This window comes from Chelonoidis abingdonii, chromosome 14, assembly GCF_003597395.2.
Source record: "Chelonoidis abingdonii isolate Lonesome George chromosome 14, CheloAbing_2.0, whole genome shotgun sequence".
In the NCBI taxonomy this organism is placed as follows: Eukaryota; Metazoa; Chordata; order Testudines; family Testudinidae; genus Chelonoidis; species Chelonoidis abingdonii.
This window is the reverse complement of record NC_133782.1, coordinates 33,299,433-33,323,198: the sequence shown is the minus strand read 5'-3', so window position 1 is coordinate 33,323,198 and position 23,766 is coordinate 33,299,433. Positions and strand designations below refer to the sequence as shown.

At 61.0% G+C, this 23,766-nt stretch overlaps 2 protein-coding genes across 8 annotated transcripts; one reads left to right on the top strand and one right to left on the bottom strand.

Annotated features, from left to right (window-relative positions):
• The first annotated feature begins 1,174 nt into the window (after positions 1 to 1,174).
• NDRG2 (NDRG family member 2) lies at positions 1,175 to 13,206 on the top strand. 3 transcript variants are annotated; one of them, XM_032784836.2, is made up of 15 exons: positions 1,175 to 1,262; positions 1,786 to 1,891; positions 2,167 to 2,287; positions 2,563 to 2,625; positions 4,750 to 4,810; positions 5,183 to 5,269; positions 5,523 to 5,579; positions 6,037 to 6,140; positions 6,517 to 6,561; positions 6,949 to 7,000; positions 8,392 to 8,439; positions 8,797 to 8,832; positions 9,195 to 9,246; positions 9,644 to 9,677; positions 11,273 to 11,581. In XM_032784836.2, the coding sequence occupies exons 1-15, from the start codon at positions 1,185 to 1,187 to the stop codon at positions 11,496 to 11,498; spliced, it is 1,170 nt and encodes a 389-aa protein (XP_032640727.1). In that variant the 5' UTR covers positions 1,175 to 1,184; the 3' UTR covers positions 11,499 to 11,581. The 3 variants fall into 3 exon arrangements, with proteins under 3 accessions (XP_032640727.1, XP_032640728.1, XP_032640730.1); XM_032784837.2 differs by having other exon boundaries at positions 9,644 to 9,682; positions 11,273 to 11,547; XM_032784839.2 differs by lacking the exon at positions 9,644 to 9,677 and having other exon boundaries at positions 11,273 to 13,206.
• A 4,298-nt stretch (positions 13,207 to 17,504) lies between these two features.
• LOC116827369 (uncharacterized) lies at positions 17,505 to 23,752 on the bottom strand. Of its 5 annotated transcripts, XM_075072363.1 has the most exons (5): positions 23,730 to 23,747; positions 23,293 to 23,391; positions 22,954 to 23,063; positions 22,329 to 22,478; positions 17,505 to 21,596 (listed from the first exon to the last, which is right to left on the bottom strand). In XM_075072363.1, exon 5 carries the CDS (start codon positions 21,583 to 21,585, stop codon positions 18,028 to 18,030), a length of 3,558 nt encoding a protein of 1,185 aa, XP_074928464.1. In that variant the 5' UTR covers positions 21,586 to 21,596; positions 22,329 to 22,478; positions 22,954 to 23,063; positions 23,293 to 23,391; positions 23,730 to 23,747; the 3' UTR covers positions 17,505 to 18,027. The 5 variants fall into 5 exon arrangements, with proteins under 5 accessions (XP_074928464.1, XP_074928465.1, XP_032640725.1 ...); XM_075072364.1 differs by lacking the exon at positions 23,293 to 23,391 and having other exon boundaries at positions 23,730 to 23,752; XM_032784834.2 differs by lacking the exon at positions 23,730 to 23,747 and having other exon boundaries at positions 17,505 to 21,599; positions 23,293 to 23,463.
• Between the last annotated feature and the right edge of the window lie 14 nt (positions 23,753 to 23,766).

The window sequence follows — 23,766 nt, the reverse complement described above, 5'->3', positions numbered from 1 at the left end:
ACCTGAACCTCCTGCAACACCCCTGCCCCAGCCCTGAACACCCTCCCACACTCAAACTGCCTACCAGAGTCAACACCCCAAACCCCCTCCCACACTCTGCCCCAGCCCTGAGACACCCCCCCCCTTTTGCAGCGGGAGCCGGGCCCATGTGCCCCCTTTGCAGCTCTCTAGGGCTGTGCACCCTCCTCCCCTATTGCTCCAGTGGAAGCTGTGAGCCTTTGGCTTCCCACCTCGCCCCATGTGTCCCAATATTTTACTCTTGCGTTCTGGTCACCCTACTGGGCAACCACACTGCATATGGGGAAACTGAGGCACGCACTGGGGGTCATCAAAATACCAGCAAAAATCTCCCCTTCATTGCAGCTCTTCCCCCTTGGAGAGCGTGCCGGAATCAGCAGCCTGAGGGGACGGGGGCATTCACACCCACACGAGCCATCTATAGAGGCTGCAGGCTGGGCCCCAGCTCCGCTCATGCCATCCCTCTGTGCCCCAGCTCAGTGCCCGTTCACGTCCTCCTTTAGGTTGGGTCCAGCTGATCGTACCTTGCGTCCCCCTGACCTCCCCCCAGCCCCTGGCCAGAGCACTCCAGCTCTCTCCCTTCTTTGGACTACAGGGACTAACCCCTTCCCGCCTGAGGCGCTGTGGAGCTGGATCACTGCTCCCACAGGCGCTGTGAGGGGAGGCAACAGAGGCAGGGCTACTTTCCCAGCAAGAGGCTCTGTGGGGCATGGGGCAGGATGAGTGGGAGACGGTCATGTCCCACATTGGTCATTCAGCCAGCACCTCCTGATTTGGGGGGCAGAATTTGCCCCCCCCAGTGGACCCTGATGCCCAAACTTCCTGGGACACCAATGGGGGGGAGGGTCTTCCTGAGCCTGATCCCCAGCCCCAATCCTGGGGAAAGCCCCCTCCCCCCTGAGGCCCTGCCCAGAGCAAGATAGGGGGCTGGACTAGGCAGGGGGCTCCTGGGATGTGCAAGGGAGGTCTCTGAGCACCTCAGGCCACAGGGATCTTCTGGGTATTTTGGGGGGCGCCTGTGTGTTGGGATGGCTCTGGGGGGCATCTGTGTGTCAGGGGTGTGACTTGGGGGGTCTGTGTGTCGGGGTGGAGAAGGGGCAGCACTGGCAGGTGTCTCTATGTCCTGCTCTGACCTCTCTGCTCTTCCCTCTCCCCCAGGCACAGCCATGACTGAGCTCCACGAGGTGCAGATCACTGAGGAGAAGCCCCTGCTGCTGCCCCCCTCGCAGCCCATCCCAGGCAAGGTCAGAGGGCAAAGGGCACGCTGGGGAGGAGGGGTGCTTACTGCTGTATTGCCCCCCCAACACCCTATCCAGTCCCCAGCCCCCCACCATCTGACCACTAGAACCCACTCCCCTCCCAGAGCTGGGGAGAGAACCCAGGAGTCTTGGCTCCTGTTGTCTGAGCTGCACTGACCCCTGCTTGGCTTGAAACCCTCTCGCAGTGTCCTGGGTGTGGGGGAGCAGGACATTAGCAGTGGACCCCCAGGTACTCTGGCCTTGCTTCTGCTGGGGAGTCAGGATTTGAAGTCGAGGGTTCCCAGCTCTGTGGGGAGCCTATGGCAGGGTATGGGCCATGGATCGGGGGCAGGGATTTTTTGGGGACCGATATCTCAGGCGTCCCCTGGGCAGTGGCTGCCCAGCCTGCGTTGTTGGAAAGCGGGGAGTCCCCTCTCTGCAACGGCATCGGTTGTTTCCACCTGGGACGTGTACCAGCCATGGGGCAGCCCCCCACATGCCTCACAGCCCCCATCTCTCTCTTTGGCAGAAGCACTCAGTGGAGACGCCCTATGGACTCGTGGCCTTCACCGTCCATGGCACCCCAAAGCCCAAGCGCCCAGCCATCCTGACCTACCACGATGTGGGGCTCAACCGTAAGTGGGCCTGGGGTTGGGGACAGGATCCCTGCAGGGAGCTCCCCCCACAGCCAGCACTGTGACCCTGCTGCCCCAACAGCCAGCGCCCCCTGCTGGGAGCTCCATCCCACTCCCCCCCAGTGCCCCCTGTTGGGAGTTCCCTCCCTGCCCTGCCCCCCAGCACCTCCTGTTGGGAGCTCCCATCCCACTCCTGCCTCCTGCTGGGAGCTCCCCCCACAGCCAGCACCCCCTTCGCATCCCCTGCTGCTCTGACACTATTCTGCCCTCCCCAGACCAGTCCTGCTTCGAGACGCTCTTCCGTTTCGAGGACATGCAGGAGATCGTCAAGAACTTCGTGGTGGTTCACGTAGATGCCCCTGGCATGGAGGAAGGCGCCCCACTATTTCCCTTGGGGTGAGACCCCCCTGCTCCCCATCCCTGCTGTTCCCTTGGGGTGAGACCCCCTCCTCCCCATCCCTTCCTCTCCCCACTCCCGCTGTTCTCCTTGGGGTGAGACCCCCTGCTCTCCCCACTCCCAGTTTTCCATTTGGAAAGAGACACCTCACCACCACCCTATCCCTCTCTGCTCCCCTCCCCCCCTGCTGTTCCCCGTGGGGCGAGCCCCCCATCCCTCCCCAGTGCAGTCTGTCCCCCTGCACCCACCTGGCTGATGTGCCCTCTTCCCGCAGGTACCAGTACCCATCGCTGGACCAGCTGGCCGACATGATCCCTTGCATCTTGCAGTACCTGAAGTGAGTGGGGGGCAGGAACAGACAAACACAGCATGCACGCCTCTCCGTCCTGGCTGGCTGGGGGGGAATTGGCTCCCAGAGCTTAGGTGTCTCGGGATGGGGAGGTCTATGCGGTGCCTGGCCGGACCCCGATCTCTGGTCTGTTCAGTTAATCAAGATGGAACAAAGAGCCAAAGGTGCGAACAGCCCCCAGGACTGCCCAGCCTTGCACCGCGTGAACCAGGCTTCATCGGTTCGGGTCAGCTGGGGCCCAGCCAGAGGTACCCTGTGTTCCGGCTGCATCTGGGTGTCTGCCGGTTCCCAGCTCTCACCTCCCCACTCCTTCCTTCTCCAGCCAGCATCTTTGCTGACAGGCAGGGGACCCATCCCCTCTGGGGTGGCCATGTCCTGGGGACTGGGTTCACTACTGTCTTCGCGACATTTCCGTTGATACAGGGTCAGCCTGTCCCGTTCAGGATGCTTAGACAGCAGGCAATGCCCCCACCTGTGTCTCTGAGGCCACGTCTACACTACAGCCAGCGTCAGCAAAGCGTGTGTCGCTCCGGGGCGTGACTATTCCAGCGTGAGCGTCCATGTGCACAGCGCTTCTCCCACCCATACAGCTTCTGCCGCCCACGGGGCTGGGTATTCACCCCGATGGGAGAGAGCGTCCTCATGGCTAGACATGGACTTCACCTGCCCTAAGAGCAAATGCAACTCCTCTGCACCTCACTGGGTAGCCAGGTGTCGGGACTCACAGGCCTGGTGCTCCCGGCTCTGTACGGCCCCTGGGAGAAACCCTCCTTTGGCGGGAAGATCGCTCTCTCTCGCTGGGGATAGGCATTCTGGCCCCCCTGCCTCCGGAGACTGCACCTCTGTGCCTCCAGCACACCTGGCTCTGCCATGGGCCCCTCAGGGAGTCCCCTCGCTCCAGCCCCCCGGGGAGCAAATCCACCCCGCACCCATCTCTAGTCTGCAATGACTCAGCCAGCGTAAAACAGGAGGTTTATTGAGCGTCTGAACCCAGCATAGGAGGTTCTCCAGCCCTTGGGCCTAGCAACCCTCACCACAGCACAGCACATCTAGGTCTCTCCCACATCCAGTGGGCTCTGGCTGCCCCCTCCTTCCAGCCAATCACCCAACAGCACCTCCCATACAGCCCCTCCCCTGTCCTTTGTCTTCGGTCCCAGGTAAACAGGTAACTGGGGCCCTCTCTCTTCCAGCCTTTGTTCCCCCTGCTTGGAACTGGCTGGTCAGGTCTCCAGGCCCTTCTCTCCTCAGCTCTTTGTCCTCCCACTGGCCAGAACCGGCTGCCTTCCAAGCTAGGGTGGGCCTTTTGGTCGCTAGGGTCCCCCATCTCCAGGCCGATGTCAGTGTCCCCGCTGCTAAGCAAGGTCACACCTGGTCCTCTGTAACAACAAACCCCCTCCCCCTACCTTGTTACACACGCAGCACACAGGGAAACTGAGGCACACACACCACTCCTGCAAAACACCAAGAAAATCCCCTGCTTCGTCACCCCATGCAATGTGCTGGGGAAACGGAGGCACACACAGGCCTCAGAAATGCAACAGAAAATTCCCTTTGTTACAGACTCATTTGCAGCCTCACTGCTGGCAAAACCCAGGCCCAGCCCACAGCCTGATGAGCTGTGCCGAGACCTGGCAAACTCAGAGCAGCATTGGGCTGTTCAGGGCATCGCGTTCAGCGGCCTGTCTGGTCTCAAGCTCTCAGCCGTGCTGCAAGAAAGCCAGCCTGGAGCAGCTGAGCCAGACACTCCTTAGACCCACAGGAGACAGAGAGCGAGAGGAAAGAGACGGAATCTGGCCCCATGTTTCCCAGTTCAGCCGCATCCAACCTCCCAGCTTTGGGGCATTAGTTTCCGGCCCCGTGCTGGCCTCGTGCACCAGGCCTGATCTAAACACTGTCCCTGGGTGACATCATGCAGCCAAGGCCTGTGTCTGTCTGTCACCTGTTCCAGGTCACCATGACATGCTCCCTGTTACTGCGGGGGGCGGGGGGGTGAATTTGTAGGGCCGGTGACCAGATAAGACCCGGATTTCATGGTCCGTGGGAGCTAGGAACAACGCGTCTCCCTCATCCCCCAAACACATGGTTTATTAACCCCCCCTCCTCCTCCCACAGCTTCACCAGCATCATTGGCATCGGGGTGGGAGCTGGCGCCTACATCCTTGCCCGCTACAGTGTGAGTGACACAGGCCCAAGGGAGCTGCGGGTCGAGAGTGAGGGGCACCAGCAGAGCTGGGGGGAAAGGGCTGGGCCATCAGGACCTGGGGGAACACAGGACTGGGATAGCAGGGGGCTGAAGTTTGGGAGTGAGGGGCACCAGCAGAGCTGGGGGGAAATGGCTGGGCCATCAGGACTGGGGGGAGCACAGGGCTGGGATAGCAGGAGGCTGCGGTCTAGGAGCGAGGGGCACCAGCACAGCTAGGGGGGAAGGCCTGGGCTATCAGGGGCTGCAGGTCAGGAGTGAGGGGCATCGGGAGGGCTGGCGGGAGCACAGGGCTGGGAATGGGGGCTGGTTTCACCCTTATTTCTCTTCTCCCCCCTCTCCCAGCTCTCTCACCCTGACACCGTGGAGGGCTTGGTTCTGATCAACATTGACCCCAATGCCAAGGGCTGGATGGACTGGGCGGCTCACAAGGTAGGGCGTTTGGGGGTCCCTTCCGCTGGCTCTCCTGTATGGGGGTGGTTGTGCCGGGGGAGAGAGCGTACAGGTCTGGGGGACCAAGAGAGACCCTGGATAGCTGGAGAGATTAGAGGGAACTTTCTTCTGGCCTAAGGTCAGCTCTTGGCGTTCCCCCCACATCCCCCCCCCCCCGGTCACATCTCTCTCACCCCACTCGGTGCTGCCTTATCCCCAGTGCTCCCTCTCACCTTCTGCTTTTCTCCCCCAGCTGAGCGGCTTGACCTCATCTATCCCCGAGATGATCCTGGCCCATCTCTTCAGTCAGGTGATGGGGGGAGGGGGGGGAATCTGCATGTCACCCCGGGGACTGCGGGTGGGCCCCACTCCTGGCGCTCCCAAGGTCTAGACCCAGGGGTCTTCCTGGGGCAGAGGGAGCTTAGACGGGCAGGGCTCTGTGGAGAAGGAGGGGGGGAGCAGGACATGTAGGGGGGGAAGGTAGGGTCAGCAGGACTGGTGAGGGGTCCATATCTGGTCAGTAATATCCTGCCCCCCTCCCCCCCCAGCTGTCCGGCTGCATGGAGCTGTGGGGGCAGGGCTCGGGGGGAGGGAGGAGGGGAGGAGCAGGACCTGTAGGTGGCTGTAACTGGACAGTAACACCCTGCCCACCCAGGAGGAGCTGGGAGGGGCAGGGCTGGCCGAGGGGGGAGGGTGGGGAGAACAAGACTGGCAGGGGGCTGTAACTGGAGAGTAATGACCTCTTTTTCCCCCCCGTCCCCCCTCAGGAGGAGCTGTCCAGCTGCACGGAGCTGGTCCAGCAGTACAGGGAGGCGCTGGTTGGCGCCCCGAACCTTAGCAACATTCAGCTCTACTGGAGCAGCTATAACACGTGTGTGGGGGGCTCAACTGTGGGGCTGGGCTGGAGGCAGGGTGGGTATGGGGGGCTTGGCCATGGGGTGGGGCTGGAGGTAGCTGGAGTTTGGGAGGGCTCAGCTTTGGGGCTGGAGTTTGCTGGGTGGGGGCAGAGGGCTGGAGGGTGCTGGGTGGGGGCAGAGGGCTCTATCATGGCTGCCATGACTGAGGCTGGAGTTACCATAAAGGCTCATGGGACAGAGGTGACCTGGAGGCCCCAGGCAGGGAAGTTTGCTACCGATTCCACCCCCCTGTGCTGAGACCGGGGGGAGTTGGGAGGGTTCAGGGCTGTGTTGGGAGACGTGGAGGGCGCTGGGCAGTTCTCAGACCCCCATTTCCTCCCTCTCCCCCAGCCGCCGGGACCTGAACTTCGAACGCGGAGGAGACGTCACCCTGAAGTAAGTGAGCCTGCTCTCCCCCTCCCCCCGGGTATCCCCCAAACACCCCACAGCCCCCCTGGGACACCCCTCCTCATGGCCCCCCATAAATGCCCTAACACCTCTCAGCCCCCCACAAGCCCACAGGGACCCCCTTCCCCCCCGGTACCCCACAAACACCTCACAGCAGTCCCATACCGCTGCCCACCCAAGTAACTCTCAGCCCCCCGGTTAGGAGTGGGGCCTGTCCCCAGAACCCCCCAGGAATGGAGGGGGACACCCAGCAGACCCCTAACCCTCTCCACCCCTGTGTTCTGCTCTGCCCAGCTTCCCCACCCCCGACCACTGGAGCAGCTGCTGAGGGAGGGGCGCTCTGACCATCCCTTTTCCATCTGTCTGTCCCCACAGGTGCCCTGTGATGCTGGTGGTGGGAGACCAGGCCCCCCACGAAGATGCCGTGGCGAGTAACAGAACAAACCACACAATGCACAATTACACAACAGGGCGCACAAGCCTGCAGCTACACAACATAGTGCGCAACCCTGCAGCACACCCTGCTACACACACACGCAGCTACGCAACCACCCACAGCTGTACAACATAGCACATAGACCCTCAGCTACACAACATAGTGCACAGCCCCACAGCGCACCCTGCTACACAACCCCCGTGCAACTACACAACATAGCACACAGCCCCACAGAGCACCCTGCTACACGACCCCAGCACACCACACAATGGGACATGCACCCAGAGCCAGGCTCGTTCCCGCCAGCAGGGGGTGGTGGGGATAGGGCCAGACAGACAGTGCAGGATTCATTCCCTCCTGCTGGGAACTGACTCACTCACACTCACACTCTCTCTCTCTCTCTCTCTCTCTGAGCTGGGCTCATCACCCCTAGCTGGGGGCAGCAAGGACATGGATGTTCATTCCCTCCGGCAGGGATGGATGGCCAGACAGACAGACGTACACACTTTCTCTCCCTGCCTGTCCTCTGTTTAGAACAGGCAGACGCTCCGCGGTTCTGCTCCCCGGCTGATTTGGGTCTGATGCCTGCTAAAGGGGGGGTGTCACCTGCCCCCTGGACTGCCCTGGCAGAAACCGGCTGGATTTCCTGCTCTGGGCATTGACCAGCGCCGTGAAACTGACCAGGATTGTGTCAGTTTCCCTCAGGACCTGCTGGGGATCACATCCCTACAGCTACACAACCCCCTCAGAGAGTCCACCCCAGTCCCTGGCCTACAGCGATGCTCAGCCAGTGTGAACGTCTGAACCCAGCCCAGGGTGTTCTCAGGGCCCTCAGGCCAGCTGGGTCTGTCCTCGTCCCCATGGGCTCTGGCTGCTCCTTGTCCCCTGTCCAGCTGGGCCCTATATTCCCTCTCCCAACAGCCCCTCCTCCGCCCTTTGTCGTGGGTCCCAGGCAAACAGCTCACAAAACTGGATGGCTCCAGGTTCTGCTGGGCCCGTGGGGCAGCTGTTGCTAGGTTACAAAGGGTCCCGGCCGTGGGCTGAAATCCAGGCTGCTAGGCAGGGTCATACCTGGCCCTCTGCAAGAGTAAACACCCTCTCCCACCCCCTGCTTAGACGTGCGGCACACAGGGGAAACTGAGGCCCACAGAGCTGTCGTACAAAGTGTCACTGGCCAGGCCGGGGGCTCCAGGCCTTACACACCACACATACCAGGCAAAGCATGGGTGACGTCTGACTCCCTGGCCAGCCCTCTGGGGGCACAATGAGCTCTGGGCCTTGGGCTGTCGTCGGGCTAGGGGGGTGTTTCAGGGTCCAGGTGTCTCTGTGCTCTGCTCCCCCTCACACTGTTCTCTGTCCCCCCTACCCCCCTCCCAAACCAGGTGGAGTGTAATTCCAAACTGGATCCCACCCAGACCTCCTTCCTCAAGGTGAGTGGCGTCCCCTGCCCTCACCCCATCCCGACTCACGCCCCTCTACCTAGCTCTGCCAGTACCCCTGGCTCCCAACCCACAGCCCCCTGCTAGCCCAGCCCTGGGCTCCCCCCCTGCCCCAGCTCTGCTGGTGCCCCTCACTCCCAACCCACAACCCCCTGCTAGCCCAGCCCTGGGCTCCCCCTCTGCCCCAGCTCTGCCGGTGCCCCTCACTCCCTACCCACAACCCTCTGCTAGCCCAGCCCTGGGCTCCCCTCTACCCAGGTTTCCTGGTGCCCCTGGCTCCTGACCCACAGTCCCCTGCTAGCCCAGCCCTGAGCCCCCCAGTAGTTGAGTGTTGGGTTTGTTTTCCAGATGGCAGATTCCGGGGGGCAGCCCCAGCTGACACAGGTGAGAGTTGCCTTCTGAATGGGGATGGAGGGTGCAGGGCAGTGTGAGGGGGAGGGTGTCTCTGGGGTGGTAGTTGGGGGGGGGGTACAGGGCAGCATGGGAGGAGGGGCTTGGGGGAGGCACTGGAAGGACATAATGGGGAGTGTTCTGGGGGTACAGGCAGGATCTATAAGGGGACAGTTGTGGGGCACAGTCTGGCTATGTAAGTGATGGAGCAAGGGTTGGGGGTAGCCGCGAGGGAGGGTTGTGAGGTGGGGTGTACAGCCAGGGTATATAGGGGGCGGGTGGCAATAGGGGAGGGTCTGGGGGTAGCCCAGATGTGGGGCATGAGTTCTAATCTCCATCTTATCCTTATCTCTCAGCCTGGGAAGCTGACCGAGGCATTCAAGTACTTCGTCCAGGGCATGGGATACAGTGAGTAGCCGCCATGGGGCAAGGCGGGGGTCCCAATCTCCCAGCTCTGCCTCAGGGCCAGCTCCAGGCACCACCCAGCAAGCAGGTGCTAGGGGCGGCCAACAGAGAGGGGCGGCACGTCTGGCTCTTCGGCAGCGGGTCCCTCACTCCCTCTCGGAGTGAAGGACCAGCCACCGGAGACTGAAGCAGCAGCGGTAGTGCCGCAGATCACGATCGGGTTTTTTTCTTTTCTTTTCTTTTTGCTGCTTGGGGCAGCAAAAACCCTGGAGCCAGCCCTGTGCTACTCCCTCTTGCAGACCCCCCCTCCCCTGTGCATTGGGTCCTTGGCCCTTCCCCAGCCCTGAGCCTCTGCCCCACAGCCAGGCCAGCCCCTGAAGCATCTGTCTCTCTTTCTCAGTCCCCTACGTCCTGGACAGAAAACTGAGTATGGGGTCAGGTACCTTCTCTGCTGTTCCCCCCATGCACCTCCAGACCCCCACACATGGCTGCCACACCCTGCATTGGCTCCCTGCCCCCCGCACCCCAATGTCCTGCACTGCCTCCCATGCACCCCACATTGGCTCCCCCCCTTCATCCTCTCCATCCACTCCCTGTACAGGTGTAAGGGGCATTGTGCAGTTTGTGTGGGAAGCTCCCTTCCCCTCTTAACAAAAAAAAACAACAGAAGAAGACAAAAGAGAGGAACATCCAACAAGATACCGCACACAGAAAAACATCAGAAAAACAAAAAAAAAAAAGAAAAAAAAAAAAACAGCACCACAGAGAGACAAAGAGCGAGAGAGAAAACAACAAAATAACACAACAACAAAGACATAAAACAGACAATACAGACACATAAAACAAACAAGACAAAACAAAAAAAAAAAAAAAGATGTGAGGCAGGGGCGGGCGTTCCACGGAGGTAAGATCGAAGCGGTATGTAGGAGGGCCCCGGGGGGAAGAGTATGTTCGAGCTGCGGCCGAGCTGAGTCGAGCAAGGGAGACAACGTGTTGATCTTATAGTCGGTTTCTGTAGTGTCGGCGGAGATTGGACTCGCGGGGTGGGGGGCCTTAACAGCGCATCGTGGACTCTGGGTGTTCACCTAGGATACCTCGGGCTACTCGGATTGTGGAACGGCCCCGAGGGACGTGTGGGTCCTCACTCCTCTCGTAGTGAAGGACACCACCGGAGATAAGAGAGAAGCAGGTCAGCGGTGAGTGGCCGCAGATCGTGGTAGCTGCAGTCAGGTCGGGTTTATTTCGATGGTTTCTTTTCTTTTTTGTGGGGGCAGCAAATATACCTGGCTGTGGAGCCAGCCCGTGCTACTACCCTCTTGAGGAGAACCCCTCTGCGACTTGTTGCATTGGGAATCGTTGGCCCTCATCCCGCCCCTGAGCCTCTGCCCCAACGCAGGCCCGCCCTGAAGCTTCTGCTCCTTTTCTCAGACCCCTACGTCCGGACAGAAAACTGAGATGGGTCAGGGTACTCTCTGCTGTCCCCCATGCGACTCCAGAACCCCGCACACATGGCTGCCACACCCCTGCATGGCTCCCTGCCGTCCCCGCAGCCCAAATGTCTGAATCTGCCTCCATCGCACCCCACCATTGGCTCCGCCCCCCGATTCATACGGGCGCGCTCCATGGTGCATCTCACATGTTGGCCCTGACACCAATACGACGAAGGTGTTACCGTAAGGGGCAGGGCGTGCAGGTTGGGGATGGCAGTTGTGGTAATGGATGAGGGATCGTCTCCCTCCCCTCTGAGTCGGACCCGATATTACGATGGTCTATGCCGTCATGCACACACACACAGCGGTGTGATGTAGAGAGCTGTAGAGCCGCAGTTGGCAGCGCCCGTCCCCGCCCCTCCACGATCACAGCTGTGGCACTCAGAGCCCCCACTCCACAGCCTGTTGTGGGGCACACCAGTACAAATGGGGGCCTATTGCTGGGATGGGGTGTAGGGGTGGGTGGGATCTGTTGCTGGTGGGCGGGGCAGAACAGGGGCATAGCCAGTCTGACTCCTCCCCTCTCTGTCTCCCTGCAGTGGCCTCCTCCTGCATGACGCGCCTGTCGCGCTCCCGCACCGCCTCGCTGTCCAGCGCAGCCTCAGGGGATGGGAGCCAGTCCCGCTCCCGCACCCTGTCCCAGAACAGCGAGTCGGGGAGCCCCCAGCAGCCGCCACGGCCGGCCCCAGGGAGCGGAGCCCACACCATGGAGGTCTCCTGCTGAGCAGAGGAGGGGGAGGGGATGGAGATGCCTCCCACCTCTGACCAGGACTTCCTGCTATCCTATAATGCACTCCGGCCCCAGGGGCCACGCGACACTCACCCCCTAACGGTACTAAACCGGGGAGGCCCCAATCTCAGAAACAACAGCACAAGCAATGTTAACCCTTTAAAAACAAAATAATCAACCCCCTAGGCCCCGCCCCTTTCCCTTTGGCTCCTCCCCCTCCTTAGCCTCACACCTTCCCTCCCCCATTGCCTTGGCTCCTCCCCCCTCAGCCTGTCTGAATCTTTGGAGGGGGTGTTTTTCAAGTGGAGGGGAAGAGGTTCTGGCGGGGGGGACCCTGTGTGTTCCTCACACCCCCTTTGCCTGTCATAACCCTGACTTCTGTCTGTCACAGGGCAGTCCTGTTCCTGCCCCATTGGTGTCCATCTGTCTGTCATGAACATTCCCCTGCTGTGAGCCCTCCCTCCTGTCCATCTGTCTGTCCAGAGACAGCCCTGCCATCCAGCCATCCCAAGAGTTACCCACCCCCCCATATACATGTCTGTCCTGGGCGCCCCTCTTCTGGGAGTCTCTTCCCCCCCCCCCCCGACACACACACACCATGTCTCTGTCTGTCCCGAGTGCCCCCTGCCCACATCTGTCCTGATGTGTGTGTGGAGTTGGGGGTCACACACACACATCTCCATCCTTTCCCAGGATGCACTGCAAAGCCATTCGCCATCCCCCAGCCTGGGTTCTCATTGAGAGGTTGGGAGGCCCATGTGTCTGCGTTTGGCTCCTTTTACGGTTATTCCCCACAGACGTTGGGTGTTCAGGGTGTCTCCCCCGGGGGGCACAGGTGCAAGGGGGCGGGGCACTGTGCACTAACCTGCGTAGATATTTAGCGGCGTGTGGCGTGTGTGCAGGAGCCGTGCTGGCTGAAGCGTGGCTGAGGCAGAGAATTGTTCGGCGGGGGTGGTTGTATGAGAAGAGGGCCTGCAGGAATGTGGTACTCAACGGGCTTCCAACTGTGCTAACTGTTTCAATAGTTGCAGGCCACAACTGTAGTGGGTTCTGACTGTTGAGTTCCGGCTGTAAAAGGGCTTGGTTGCACCAGCCTCTGGCTGTAACAGCTTTAGCCTGGGGTAGGTCCCAACAATTGCACCAGGCTCTGACTGTTGGGCCTAGTAATGGACTCTGTACGGACTCTGACTGTAGCAACTGTGTATGTAACCAGCTCTGGTTGTACTGGGTTTGTGATCGCCACTGTAAATAGAGGGCTACAGGTGTAATAGACTCATGATGGTGTAGAGTTACTGCTGTAAAGCTCTGCCTGTATTGGGCACTATAAGGCTAGGCTCTGACTGTGACAGCCTGAATGTAGCGACCGCCACCTGTGCTGACTATAACAGGTCCTGTTTGAACTGGGTTCCAACGGTAACAAGCTGTGAATGTAATTGGATCTGACTGTAACAGCTCTGTGCGTACCAGGCTCCAACTGTGCTACTCATGTACCAGTCTCTGGCTCTGACTGTACTGGTGATGGACCAGGCTCCAACTGAAACAACACTGTGTGCTGTGCTGTGGCTCTGCCAGGCTCCAGCTGTACTGCTAATGTACCAGGCTCTTATGTCCGACTGTACTGCTGATGTATTGGGCTCTGTCTGGCTGTAATAGCTGTATATCCATGGGGCTGGGGCTGTACCAGAGCAACTGCCAGCCAATCCCAGCCTTAACAATAAAATCTGTTGAGGAATCTGCCCCGCACCTGTCTGTGACTGGCTGTGTGTGACATAAGGGGACGGGGAGGTGGGGCTCCATGGGGCACAGCCGGATGAAGGAGCAGCCAGGATTGGTGTTGCCCATAGCAGCCTCAGGCGAGAATAAGGTGGGGAAAAAAACCCAGTAGGGGCCCAGGAACCCATAGGGGGCTGATCATAGACATTACAGGTAGGGAAAGTCCCATCATGTGCCCCCCAGCGCAGCCCCCCCCCTCGCTGAGTTCACTCTGTCTCCAACAGCACACTGCACCCTGCTGAGCCCCTCGTTTTCCCTCACAGCATGACCCCCTCCCCAGTGAGCCACTTACTCTGTGTCCTGCAGCACAGCACCACCTAGCCCCATATTGGGGCAGCACTGGCTGGCAGGGGAGAGCGCCCCCTGCTGATTTCCCCCTGCCCTACTCCCTAGCACCGCAGAGAGGTACTGGTGCCCCCATGTAGCTGGAGCCCTAGAAGGTGGGCGAGGACAATGTCATGGTGCTACACGTGCTTGGCTCGCCCATTCTCCCCTCCAAGGGCCCGGCAGCGCATTAAACCTGATGCAGCTGGGGTCAGACCACCATGCTTTGAGTTACAGGCTCCTCGCACTACTTAGGATGGGATGCCAAGTGGCACCAACCTTGCTGGATTATTCCCAGGTGCCCTAAAGCGGAGAGTCATTTTAGTGTACTATGCCTCAGTTTCCCCAGATGGCCTGACCAGGAACAGCACCACGGAGGCTGGGATTTTCAGGTGAGTGACGCTGTCAGCTCCTTGGTGCATGGCTGCTGAGGGCCTTGGGACGCACTGTGCTAACGCTTGGTGTCCTCTTGGCTTGCCCAGCCTTTTTCCCTCGGTGGATTGGAGTACTTTGTGCTCAGTGTCACCCCCACATGGGTGGACGGGGAATTACAGCTCTAACAGCCCATTAAAGAACGTCCATTCTAATCCACCCGCATACACAAGAACTAGGAGTCACCCACTGACATTAATAGGCAGCAAGCGTCAAATAAAAACAATAATTATTCACGTCTCATATGCAGCCTGTGGAACTCATTGCCAGGAGATGTTGTGAAGGCCTAAATATATCTAGGTTAAAAAAAGAATAGGACCTATCCTCCATGAACTTACTTATCAATGACAATTAGCCACGGTGGTCAGGGATGCAACCCCATTCTCTCAGTGTCCCTAAACCTCTGACTGCCGGTAGCTGGGACTGGGTGACAGGCGACGACGGATCACTCAGTAACTGCCCTGTTCTAGTCATGCTTCCTGAAGCACCTGGCACTGGCACCTCTCAGAAAACAGGATACTGGGCTAGACGTCCCTTTGGTTTGACCTGGTGTGACCATTCTTATGTCCTTATCCCCAGCTCTGGGGAGTGAGGTCTAGTAGTAAAAGCGGGGGGGAGGGGCTGTGAGCCAGCACTCCTGGGTTATGTTCTTAACAAGTGTCATGGGAGAGCTCTATTGAAAGCCAGTGGCCCACTGGGTGTCACCACCATTGTGTGCTGTATGTACGGCTCCCCTGTGAGCAGACTGCACAGCTCAGCCCAGCTGGCTGACCGGCCCAGTAAAGAGCTCGCTGCCCTCGTGGGGCTGATACTGGGCACTGATTTGCATACTTGGGCCAGTACTAATGAGGCGCTGATGGGCATTGAACAAGAAGTGGAGCCCAAGGAGTGAGGGAGATGCTGGTCACAGGGGAATGACAAAGGCCAGGTCTGGGCCGAGAGCTCAGCAGTACGTTTGTCCCACCGAGGGAGTGGAGCAGATACAGATCTGTGGGCAGGTAACAAGTCACCCTGCAATTAGCGAAATGACTGACTGGTCTCTGGCTCAGATTGCTGGGGGTATCCAGCAGCCACATGGTAAATCAGTAACAAACCCCAGCACATGCTAACGGGAGAGCTGGCTGCTCCACATACTCTTCCCATGCCATGCAGCGGCCAGGTCTCTGCTGGGGCCAGGCCGCTGTCACTCTGAGGGGTCTCTCCCCCTCTACAAAGTCCAGCCTACAATCCGTGCACCTCTCAGCGTAGCAGAAGTCCGGAGCTTGCCGCTGCCAGCCAGGCTCTCACTGCCCGGGGACTAGGCACTGAACAGGGGGAGGTATTAGTGCCACGCAGATTTCGCTGCTACTACGGCCTTGGCTGGCTGCAACATGCCAAAGACCCAATGCATGGGGAGAACTCCCAGCTGGCGTATTCCAGGAAGAGTGAGCATGTTATCGGTGGGCTCTTATCTCAGAAGCTTTTTATAGCTGAGCTGGCGTCCGGATCAGTATTGCTTGGCTGGTACGACGACACTGGGCCAGTTTGTGTGCCTAAGTATGCAGTGTGAAGCTGCCACGCTGGCACGAGCAACGCCATCTCAGTTCCGCTGGGCAGAGAGCCAGATGGGGCGACACCGGGGAGGTCCCGGCTCTGCAAGTAACTCTGCCCTGGGCTCTTGGCTAGTTAGCACCCAGCTGGCAATGGGCACCTGCTAGGTAGTGGGTGCAGTGGGGGGGGGGGGCGCAGCTCTGGCACCCAGGCAGTCATAGCCAAAGCTGCTTCAAGAGCCCCTCCCCCTGAGTGCAGACACACGGCTCAGGGTGGGGGTGCAGGCTCCGCTAATAGCTGGTGGTGTCCTGTACTGTGTACAGCAGCTCCCCCCAGCCCGACTAAGCCCAGCTTTACTGTTCCCAGTGCCCTAAACTCTGCACCGTTACTCAGATTTGGGTGCCTCCTGGGGGTGGGGTGGGGTGGGTTGGAGACCCCAATTTAGGGTCTTTTGACCAGGGGATCCCCAAGCTATAAAGGCCCCAGCTTTTCTCCAGGTTGAGGGATTTTACCAGGGGTTTTTGCCCAGACCTGGGGAGCAAACCACAGCACCGAGCCTGGCCCAGGCGTCTCCACTGCTGGACATGGCACCCGCTGCCCCTTTGGGGGAGAGTGGTGAAAGTGTCAAGAGAGTTACACTATCCCCGTGGCTTTACCAAGCAGGGGCGAAAGCATTATCCCACTGCTATAGGTTGGGAAACTGAGGCAGGGAGCAGGGCAGCGATTTGCCCAAAGTGAAGGTGGGGGAGGGTGTCCCAGGGATATAGCAGCACATCACCCAGTGCCACTCACCGTGCATTCAGTCTAGTAGTGCGCTGTTTATTTCTATATCCACCTAGCTCAGCCCACGTGCCTCCCACACAGTCTAGACACACGGCAACCAGAAGGCCTGACTCCCAGCCCCCCAGTCCCATCACTGCCCCTACCCCTCTGAGAGCAGAACGCAGGAGTCCTGGCTCCCAAACTGCCCCTGCTCTAACCCACTAGCCCCCAGCCCCCTCCCCGAGCCAGGGAAAGAACCCAGGAATCCTGATGCCCAACGATCAGTCAGAGACAAGGTTCGTGACATAGACCTGCTTCATTCAGTGTCTCCAACAGCCTCTGTATCACATGACATGCGCCTTTGGAAGGTACCATTCCCCACGGACCCCACTCAGATGGAGCTGGCTGCCCACCCCCCTTACGGCCAAAAAGGCTGGAGCTCCACAGCACCTGCAGGGAGAAAGATGACCCCTCAACCTGGCTCCAAGGTGGTTATAGCAGGGGGGATTGGGAGCCAGGATGCCTGGGTTCTATCCCAGGCTCTGGGAGGGGTGTGGGGTCTAGTGGGTTAGAGATGGGGGGATTGGGAGCCAGGACACCTGGGTTCTATCTCTGGCTTGGGGAGGGGTGTGTGGTATAGCAGGTTAGAGCGGGGGGGGGGGCTGGGACCCAGGACCCCTGAGTTCTATCCCAGGCTTGGGGAGGGCTGTGGGGTCAAGCAGGGGGGGCTGGGAGCCAGGACTCCTGGGTTCTATCCCCAGCTCTGGGAGGGGTGTTGGGTCTAGTGGGTTAGAACAGGGGAGATTGGGAGCCAGGATGCCTGGGCTCTATCTCCAGCTCTGGGAGGGATGTGGGGTCTAGTGGGTTAGAGCAGGGGGGATTGGTAGGCAGGACTCCTGGGCTCAGGGAAGGGAGTGGGGTCTAGTGCAGGGGTGGGCAAACTTTTTGGCCCAGTGGCCACTTCTGTGTATAGAAATTGTATGGCAGGCCATGAATGCTCACAAAATTGGGGGTTGGTGTGCAGGAGTGGGTGAGGGCTCCGGCTGGGGGTGCAGGCTCTGGGGAGGGGCCAGCAATGTGGAGTTCAGGGTTTGGGAGGGGGCTCAGCTGGGCCAGGGGGTTGGGGTGTAGGGGGGCAGGCTCTAGGGTGGGGCTGGGTATGGAGGGGTGGAGTGCTGATGAGGGGTGCTGGACCGATGGGTTTGGCCATGAGCGGGCGATGCGAAGGGATCAGGGGTGCAGGCTCCGGGTAGCGCTTACCTCAAGCAGCTCCTGAAAGCAGAGGCAAGTCCCCCCTATGGCTCCTACATGGAGGCGTGGCAGGCGGCTCTATGCACTGCACCGTCCCTGCAGCTCCCATTGGCCTTTGTTCCCAGCCAATGGGAGCTGCAGGGGCAGCACTTGGGGCAGGGGCAGCATGCAGAGCCCCTGGCTGCCCCTTCGTGTAGTAGCCGGATGGGAGACATCTGCTGCTTCAGGGAGCTGCGTGGAGCCACAGCACACACAGAGCAGGGCAAACCCCCGACTCCACTCCCTGGCTGGAGTTTGAGAGCTGGATTAAAACACCTGAAGGGCCAGATGCAGCCACCAGGCTGTAGTTTGCCCACCTCTGGCCTAGTGGTCAGAGCAGGGGGGGCTGGGAGCCAGGAGTTCTAGGTTCTATCCCTGGCTCTAGGAGGGGCATGAGGTCTAATGGGTTGGGGAGGCGCTGGGAGCCAGGAGTCCGGGGCTCTGTCCTGGCTCCTATCCCGTGTGGAGTCTCTGGTGGGACACAGCTGGGGACTTGGGCAGGACGTTGTCCCCATGCTTGGCGAGGGGGGACGGGTGGGCATGGGCAGTGTGGGGCTGTCCGTGGCTTGGCTCGGCGTGGATGGCCTGATGTGTGATCAGCGCATGGCTCTGGGCAAAGCGCTCTCCGCATCGGGCGCACTCATAGGGGGTCTCGCTGTGCACCCGCAGGTGCTGCGCCAGCTCGGCACTCTCCCCAAATCTGCGGCCACAGCGGGCGCATTCGTGGGGCCGCTCAGCGTGGATGCGCCGGTGCCGAGCCAGTGTGGAGCTGCGACCAAAGTGCTTGCCGCAGCCGGTGCAGGCGAAGGGTTTGCTGGCCCCATGCCGGGTGCCCTGGTGGGTAGCCAGGGCTGCGGCCTCGCTGAACGCCTTGCCGCAGTCAGTGCAGACGTGAGGATGCCGGGCATGGAGCCGCCGGTGCTGGAGGAGGTTAGCACGGAGGCTGAAGCCCCGGCCGCAGTCCATGCAGCAGTAGGGGCGCTCGCCGGAGTGCACAGCCCGGTGCCGGAGCAGCACCGCGCTCTCCGAAAAGCGCCGGCCACAGTCCCCGCAGGCAAAGGGGCGGTCGCCCGTGTGGGTGCGCCGGTGTCGGGCCAACACCGAGCTCTGCCTGAAGCGCTTGCCACACTCTGGGCAGGGAAAGGGACGCTCCCCGGTGTGCACCCTCCGGTGAACCAGCAGGTGTGAACGCTGGGCAAAGCCCTTCCCACAGTCTGGGCAGCCATGGCGCTTCCCCATGGGAGCCACCAGGGAGCCTGGGCTCCACCCCTTCAGCCCTTGGGACTCCTCCCCCTCTGCAGGGATTCCCTTCTGGGTCACAGCCTCTGAGCTCCGCCCCTTCAGCCCTTGGGACTCCTCCCCCTCTGCAGGGATTCCCTTCTGGGTCACAGCCTCTGAGCTCCGCCCCTTCAGCCCTTGGGACTCCTCCCCCTCTGCAGGGATTCCCTTCTGGGTCACAGCCTCTGAGCTCCGCCCCTTCAGCCCTTGGGACTCCTCCCCCTCTGCAGGGATTCCCTTCTGGGTCACAGCCTCTGAGCTCCGCCCCTTCAGCCCTTGGGACTCCTCCCCCTCTGCAGGGATTCCCTTCTGGGTCACAGCCTCTGAGCTCCGCCCCTTCAGCCCTTGGGACTCCTCCCCCTCTGCAGGGATTCCCTTCTGGGTCACAGCCTCTGAGCTCCGCCCCTTCAGCCCTTGGGACTCCTCCCCCTCTGCAGGGATTCCCTTCTGGGTCACAGCCTCTGAGCTCCGCCCCTTCAGCCCTTGGGACTCCTCCCCCTCTGCAGGGATTCCCTTCTGGGTCACAGCCTCTGAGCTCCGCCCCTTCAGCCCTTGGGACTCCTCCCCCTCTGCAGGGATTCCCTTCTGGGTCACAGCCTCTGAGCTCCGCCCCTTCAGCCCTTGGGACTCCTCCCCCTCTGCAGGGATTCCCTTCTGGGTCACAGCCTCTGAGCTCCGCCCCTTCAGCCCTTGGGACTCCTCCCCCTCTGCAGGGATTCCCTTCTGGGTCACAGCCTCTGAGCTCCGCCCCTTCAGCCCTTGGGACTCCTCCCCCTCTGCAGGGATTCCCTTCTGGGTCACAGCCTCTGAGCTCCGCCCCTTCAGCCCTTGGGACTCCTCCCCCTCTGCAGGGATTCCCTTCTGGGTCACAGCCTCTGAGCTCCGCCCCTTCAGCCCTTGGGACTCCTCCCCCTCTGCAGGGATTCCCTTCTGGGTCACAGCCTCTGAGCTCCGCCCCTTCAGCCCTTGGGACTCCTCCCCCTCTGCAGGGATTCCCTTCTGGGTCACAGCCTCTGAGCTCCGCCCCTTCAGCCCTTGGGACTCCTCCCCCTCTGCAGGGATTCCCTTCTGGGTCACAGCCTCTGAGCTCCGCCCCTTCAGCCCTTGGGACTCCTCCCCCTCTGCAGGGATTCCCTTCTGGGTCACAGCCTCTGAGCTCCGCCCCTTCAGCCCTTGGGACTCCTCCCCCTCTGCAGGGATTCCCTTCTGGGTCACAGCCTCTGAGCTCCGCCCCTTCAGCCCTTGGGACTCCTCCCCCTCTGCAGGGATTCCCTTCTGGGTCACAGCCTCTGAGCTCCGCCCCTTCAGCCCTTGGGACTCCTCCCCCTCTGCAGGGATTCCCTTCTGGGTCACAGCCTCTGAGCTCCGCCCCTTCAGCCCTTGGGACTCCTCCCCCTCTGCAGGGATTCCCTTCTGGGTCACAGCCTCTGAGCTCCGCCCCTTCAGCCCTTGGGACTCCTCCCCCTCTGCAGGGATTCCCTTCTGGGTCACAGCCTCTGAGCTCCGCCCCTTCAGCCCTTGGGACTCCTCCCCCTCTGCAGGGATTCCCTTCTGGGTCACAGCCTCTGAGCTCCGCCCCTTCAGCCCTTGGGACTCCTCCCCCTCTGCAGGGATTCCCTTCTGGGTCACAGCCTCTGAGCTCCGCCCCTTTAGCCCTTGAGATTCCTCCCCCTCCACAGCAATTCCCTGCTGCCTGAGGGTCTCTGCACTGGGCTCTCCCTCTGGGGCGGGGTCCCCCCGCAGCATGCTATGGGTGGCCAGGTGGCGGCCCAGGTTGGACCTGCGGCTAAAGTGGCGGCCACACTGGGTGCACTGGTAGGGGCGCTCCCCGGTGTGCGTGCGCTGGTGGAGCAGGAGGCCGGGCCCGCGGCTGAACCGGCGCCCACACTGGCCGCACTGGTAGGGGCGCTCCCCGGTGTGAGTGCGCTGGTGCAGCGCCAGGTCGGGGCCACGGATGAAACGCCGGCCGCAGTCAGGGCAGGGGAAGGGGCGCTCGCCCGTGTGGATGCGTTGGTGCAGCGCCAGGTCCGGGGCCCGCAGGAAGCGCTTGCCACAGTCGGGGCAGGGAAAAGGACGCTCGTCCGTGTGGATGCGCTGGTGCTGCACCAGGGAGGAGCCAGCACTGAATCGCTTGCCGCAGTCAGGACAGGCAAAGGGGCGCTGCCCGACGTGGGCCCGCTGGAACCGCAGGAACTCGGGGCTGCGGCTGTAGCTGCGCTCTGCTGGTGGGGTGGGGAGCCCCGCAGTGCCATGGAGGCGCCGGTGCTTGGCCAGGTGAGCACTCTGGCTGAAGCACCGGCCGCAGTCAGCACAGGTGAAGGGGCGCTCACCTGTGTGTACCCGCTGGTGGCGCAGCAGGTTGGAGCTGCGGCTGAACCGTCGCCCACAGCCAGAACAGCCAAATGGCTTCGCTACTGCACCTCTGCAGGGCGTCCCCCGGTGGGCCAGCAGAGCCACATCATCCCCAAAGCTCTCCCCACACTCGGCACAGATTGTTGGTCTCACCTCGAAGCGGCTGTTGCCCCGCTGTCCCTCAGTCTGCTGCTGGCTCCAGCAAGCGTTCCCCTGTGGCTCCACTGTCCCAGCCCCCTCCTGGCTCTCCGTCCCGATCCCATCCAGGCGGGGAGCCCTCTCCTTGCTCTCACTCATGGCTCCATCTTTCTGGGGAATCCCCTCCTCGCTCTCTGGCCTGATCCTGTCCAGGTGGGGAGCCCCCTCCTCGCTCTCACTCATGGCTCCGTCGCCTGCTGGGACACAGAGTAAATCCAGAGATTAATCCGTCCCTGTGCCAGAGAGAACGAGAACCTCAGGGGGTGGAAAGGAGCAGCGTCAGAGGAGCCTAATGGATAGGGACACTCGCTCTGGGAGTCGCAGTCACCAGTAACTCTTGGAGTGCCGGCACTGAGAGAGATGCAAAGAGCTGCAGGTCCCGATTCACTGCAGCTCATGGGATTTAGACACCCGGGCCAGACTGACAGCTGTTTGGACACCTAAAAGGCCAACAGGGGCCTAGTGGGTGCTTTTATCTACTTCTCAGGTGCCCAGATCTCTTTAGAATCTGGCCCTCAGTTCTTGTTGTTATACCAACCGGGAGACAGGCACATCCCAGCCCCTTCGGCCGCTCTGCGAATCCTCCTCATGTCTGCAATACCAACAGCTTGGACACATCCGAGCAGATCTCAGAGAACAGCAGCCAATGGGGGAACCCTCATGCAAGAAGGGATCTGTTCCTGGCACAACGCTGCTGAGGACCTTTACCAGGGATTCTGGAAGGAAATCTCAACTCCCAGCTGGTAAAGCAAGTGGCTGGCACCCAAACCATCAGGGAGGAAGAAGGGCTCCTGATACTAAGGGACAGCACTGGCACAAAAACAAACGGGGATAAACGGCCAAGAGTAAATGCAGGCTGGAAGAAAGGATTCTAACCACCAGAGGAGGGTAAGTGGGGGGCTGGAGCAGCGGGACAAACATCTTACCTAGTTTCCCAATCCAGCTTGAGAACTGTCTGACCAGGATGGTTCGCTGCGGCTACAGAGCACTGCGCTGGGCAGCCGAGCACAGCCACGAGGAGGAGATTTCTGGCAGCTCTTTGCTCCAGCAGGAAAGGGCGGAAGGAGATGCCAAGGCTGGAAGGCAGAGAGACGAATTCAGGGTGGGAACAAGGATAGCTACCCCACAAAGCAGTCTGGCTGGCTTAGAGTTTTACACTGCTGCCAGCACCACAGCAGCTGAGTATCTTCCATACACATGAATGGCTCCCCCAAGAGCCAGTCCCGTTCCTCTCTTGAGGTGACAGAAAGCTCCGCTGGGGTAATCCAGCCAGAACTGCAGCATGCAGCAGTACCAGCGCCTGTAAATTCGGAGTGAGGCGCAGTTCTGCTCCAGCCCAGCTCCAGGTGCACACAAGCTCTAGGTGCACGTTTTTACCACATCACTGTCTCAGAATCTCCTTCCACCGGGAATGAGGGGCAACAGAACAATCTCTCTCGAGCATCTGGGCGCCCAGGGGGGCTGGTCTCCAGCCTCCCCTGGCTCTGACACTGCCCCCTGCCCTCCAGAGCCCGCAAAGCTCCTGCTAAAGGAGAGGAATGGGCTTCTCACCCACAGCAGCTGTGAACTTGGGCTCCTGCATGTCTTCCTGCACTGGGTCTCCGTACAGGATCCGCTCTGCCTGGCAGATGCCCCTGACCACCTCCCTGTGCGTCCAGGCTCTGAAACAAGACTCCCACACTCAGTCCTGGCTGCTCTCCACCAGTCTGCTCTGCTTTGGTCACCACTTCCTCCGGCCCCCCCACATCTCCTCCATCCCTGCTCCCACACAGAGAGACGGGTACTTCTGCAGGTTCCCCACACACAGCATATTCACTGCCCTGCCCATGGGGACAGACCCCCACAACCCTGGAAAGCCCACCCCCAAGCCAGCTACACACATGGGTTCACCTGGGGGATGCACAAGCTGCTGCTCAGGACCTGCCAGGCCCAGTGAGAGCAGGGGCCCATCTAGCCTGGTATCAGGGCTGCGACGCTGGACAGCGCCTGCTGCTTCAAAGGAAAGAACAAGAGCAGAGGCCAGTGAAGGAGGAGAAAACGGGGCCCGGCCTGGGCCACCACTTCCCGCAGCATCCCCACCCAACTGTGCAGGGGAGACCCACACCCACCCCTCCCTCCGAGGAAATCAAGACACATCACTGCACCGTCGGGCACGCGCACTTCCTCTGTGGCTGGGCCGGGATTTCTCACGCCCACACTCCTCACCCCACGCGCTCCCTAGGCAGCCCCGAGCCCCGGCCACCCCGCGGGCAGATGGGCCCCCACGGCTCCCCAGGTCCCGCCCCTCCCCGGCACAGGGGCCCCGCCCCCGCAGCTCCTCCAGTTACCGGGACTGCCCCGCTGGGGCCGCGTCCCCGGCGCTCG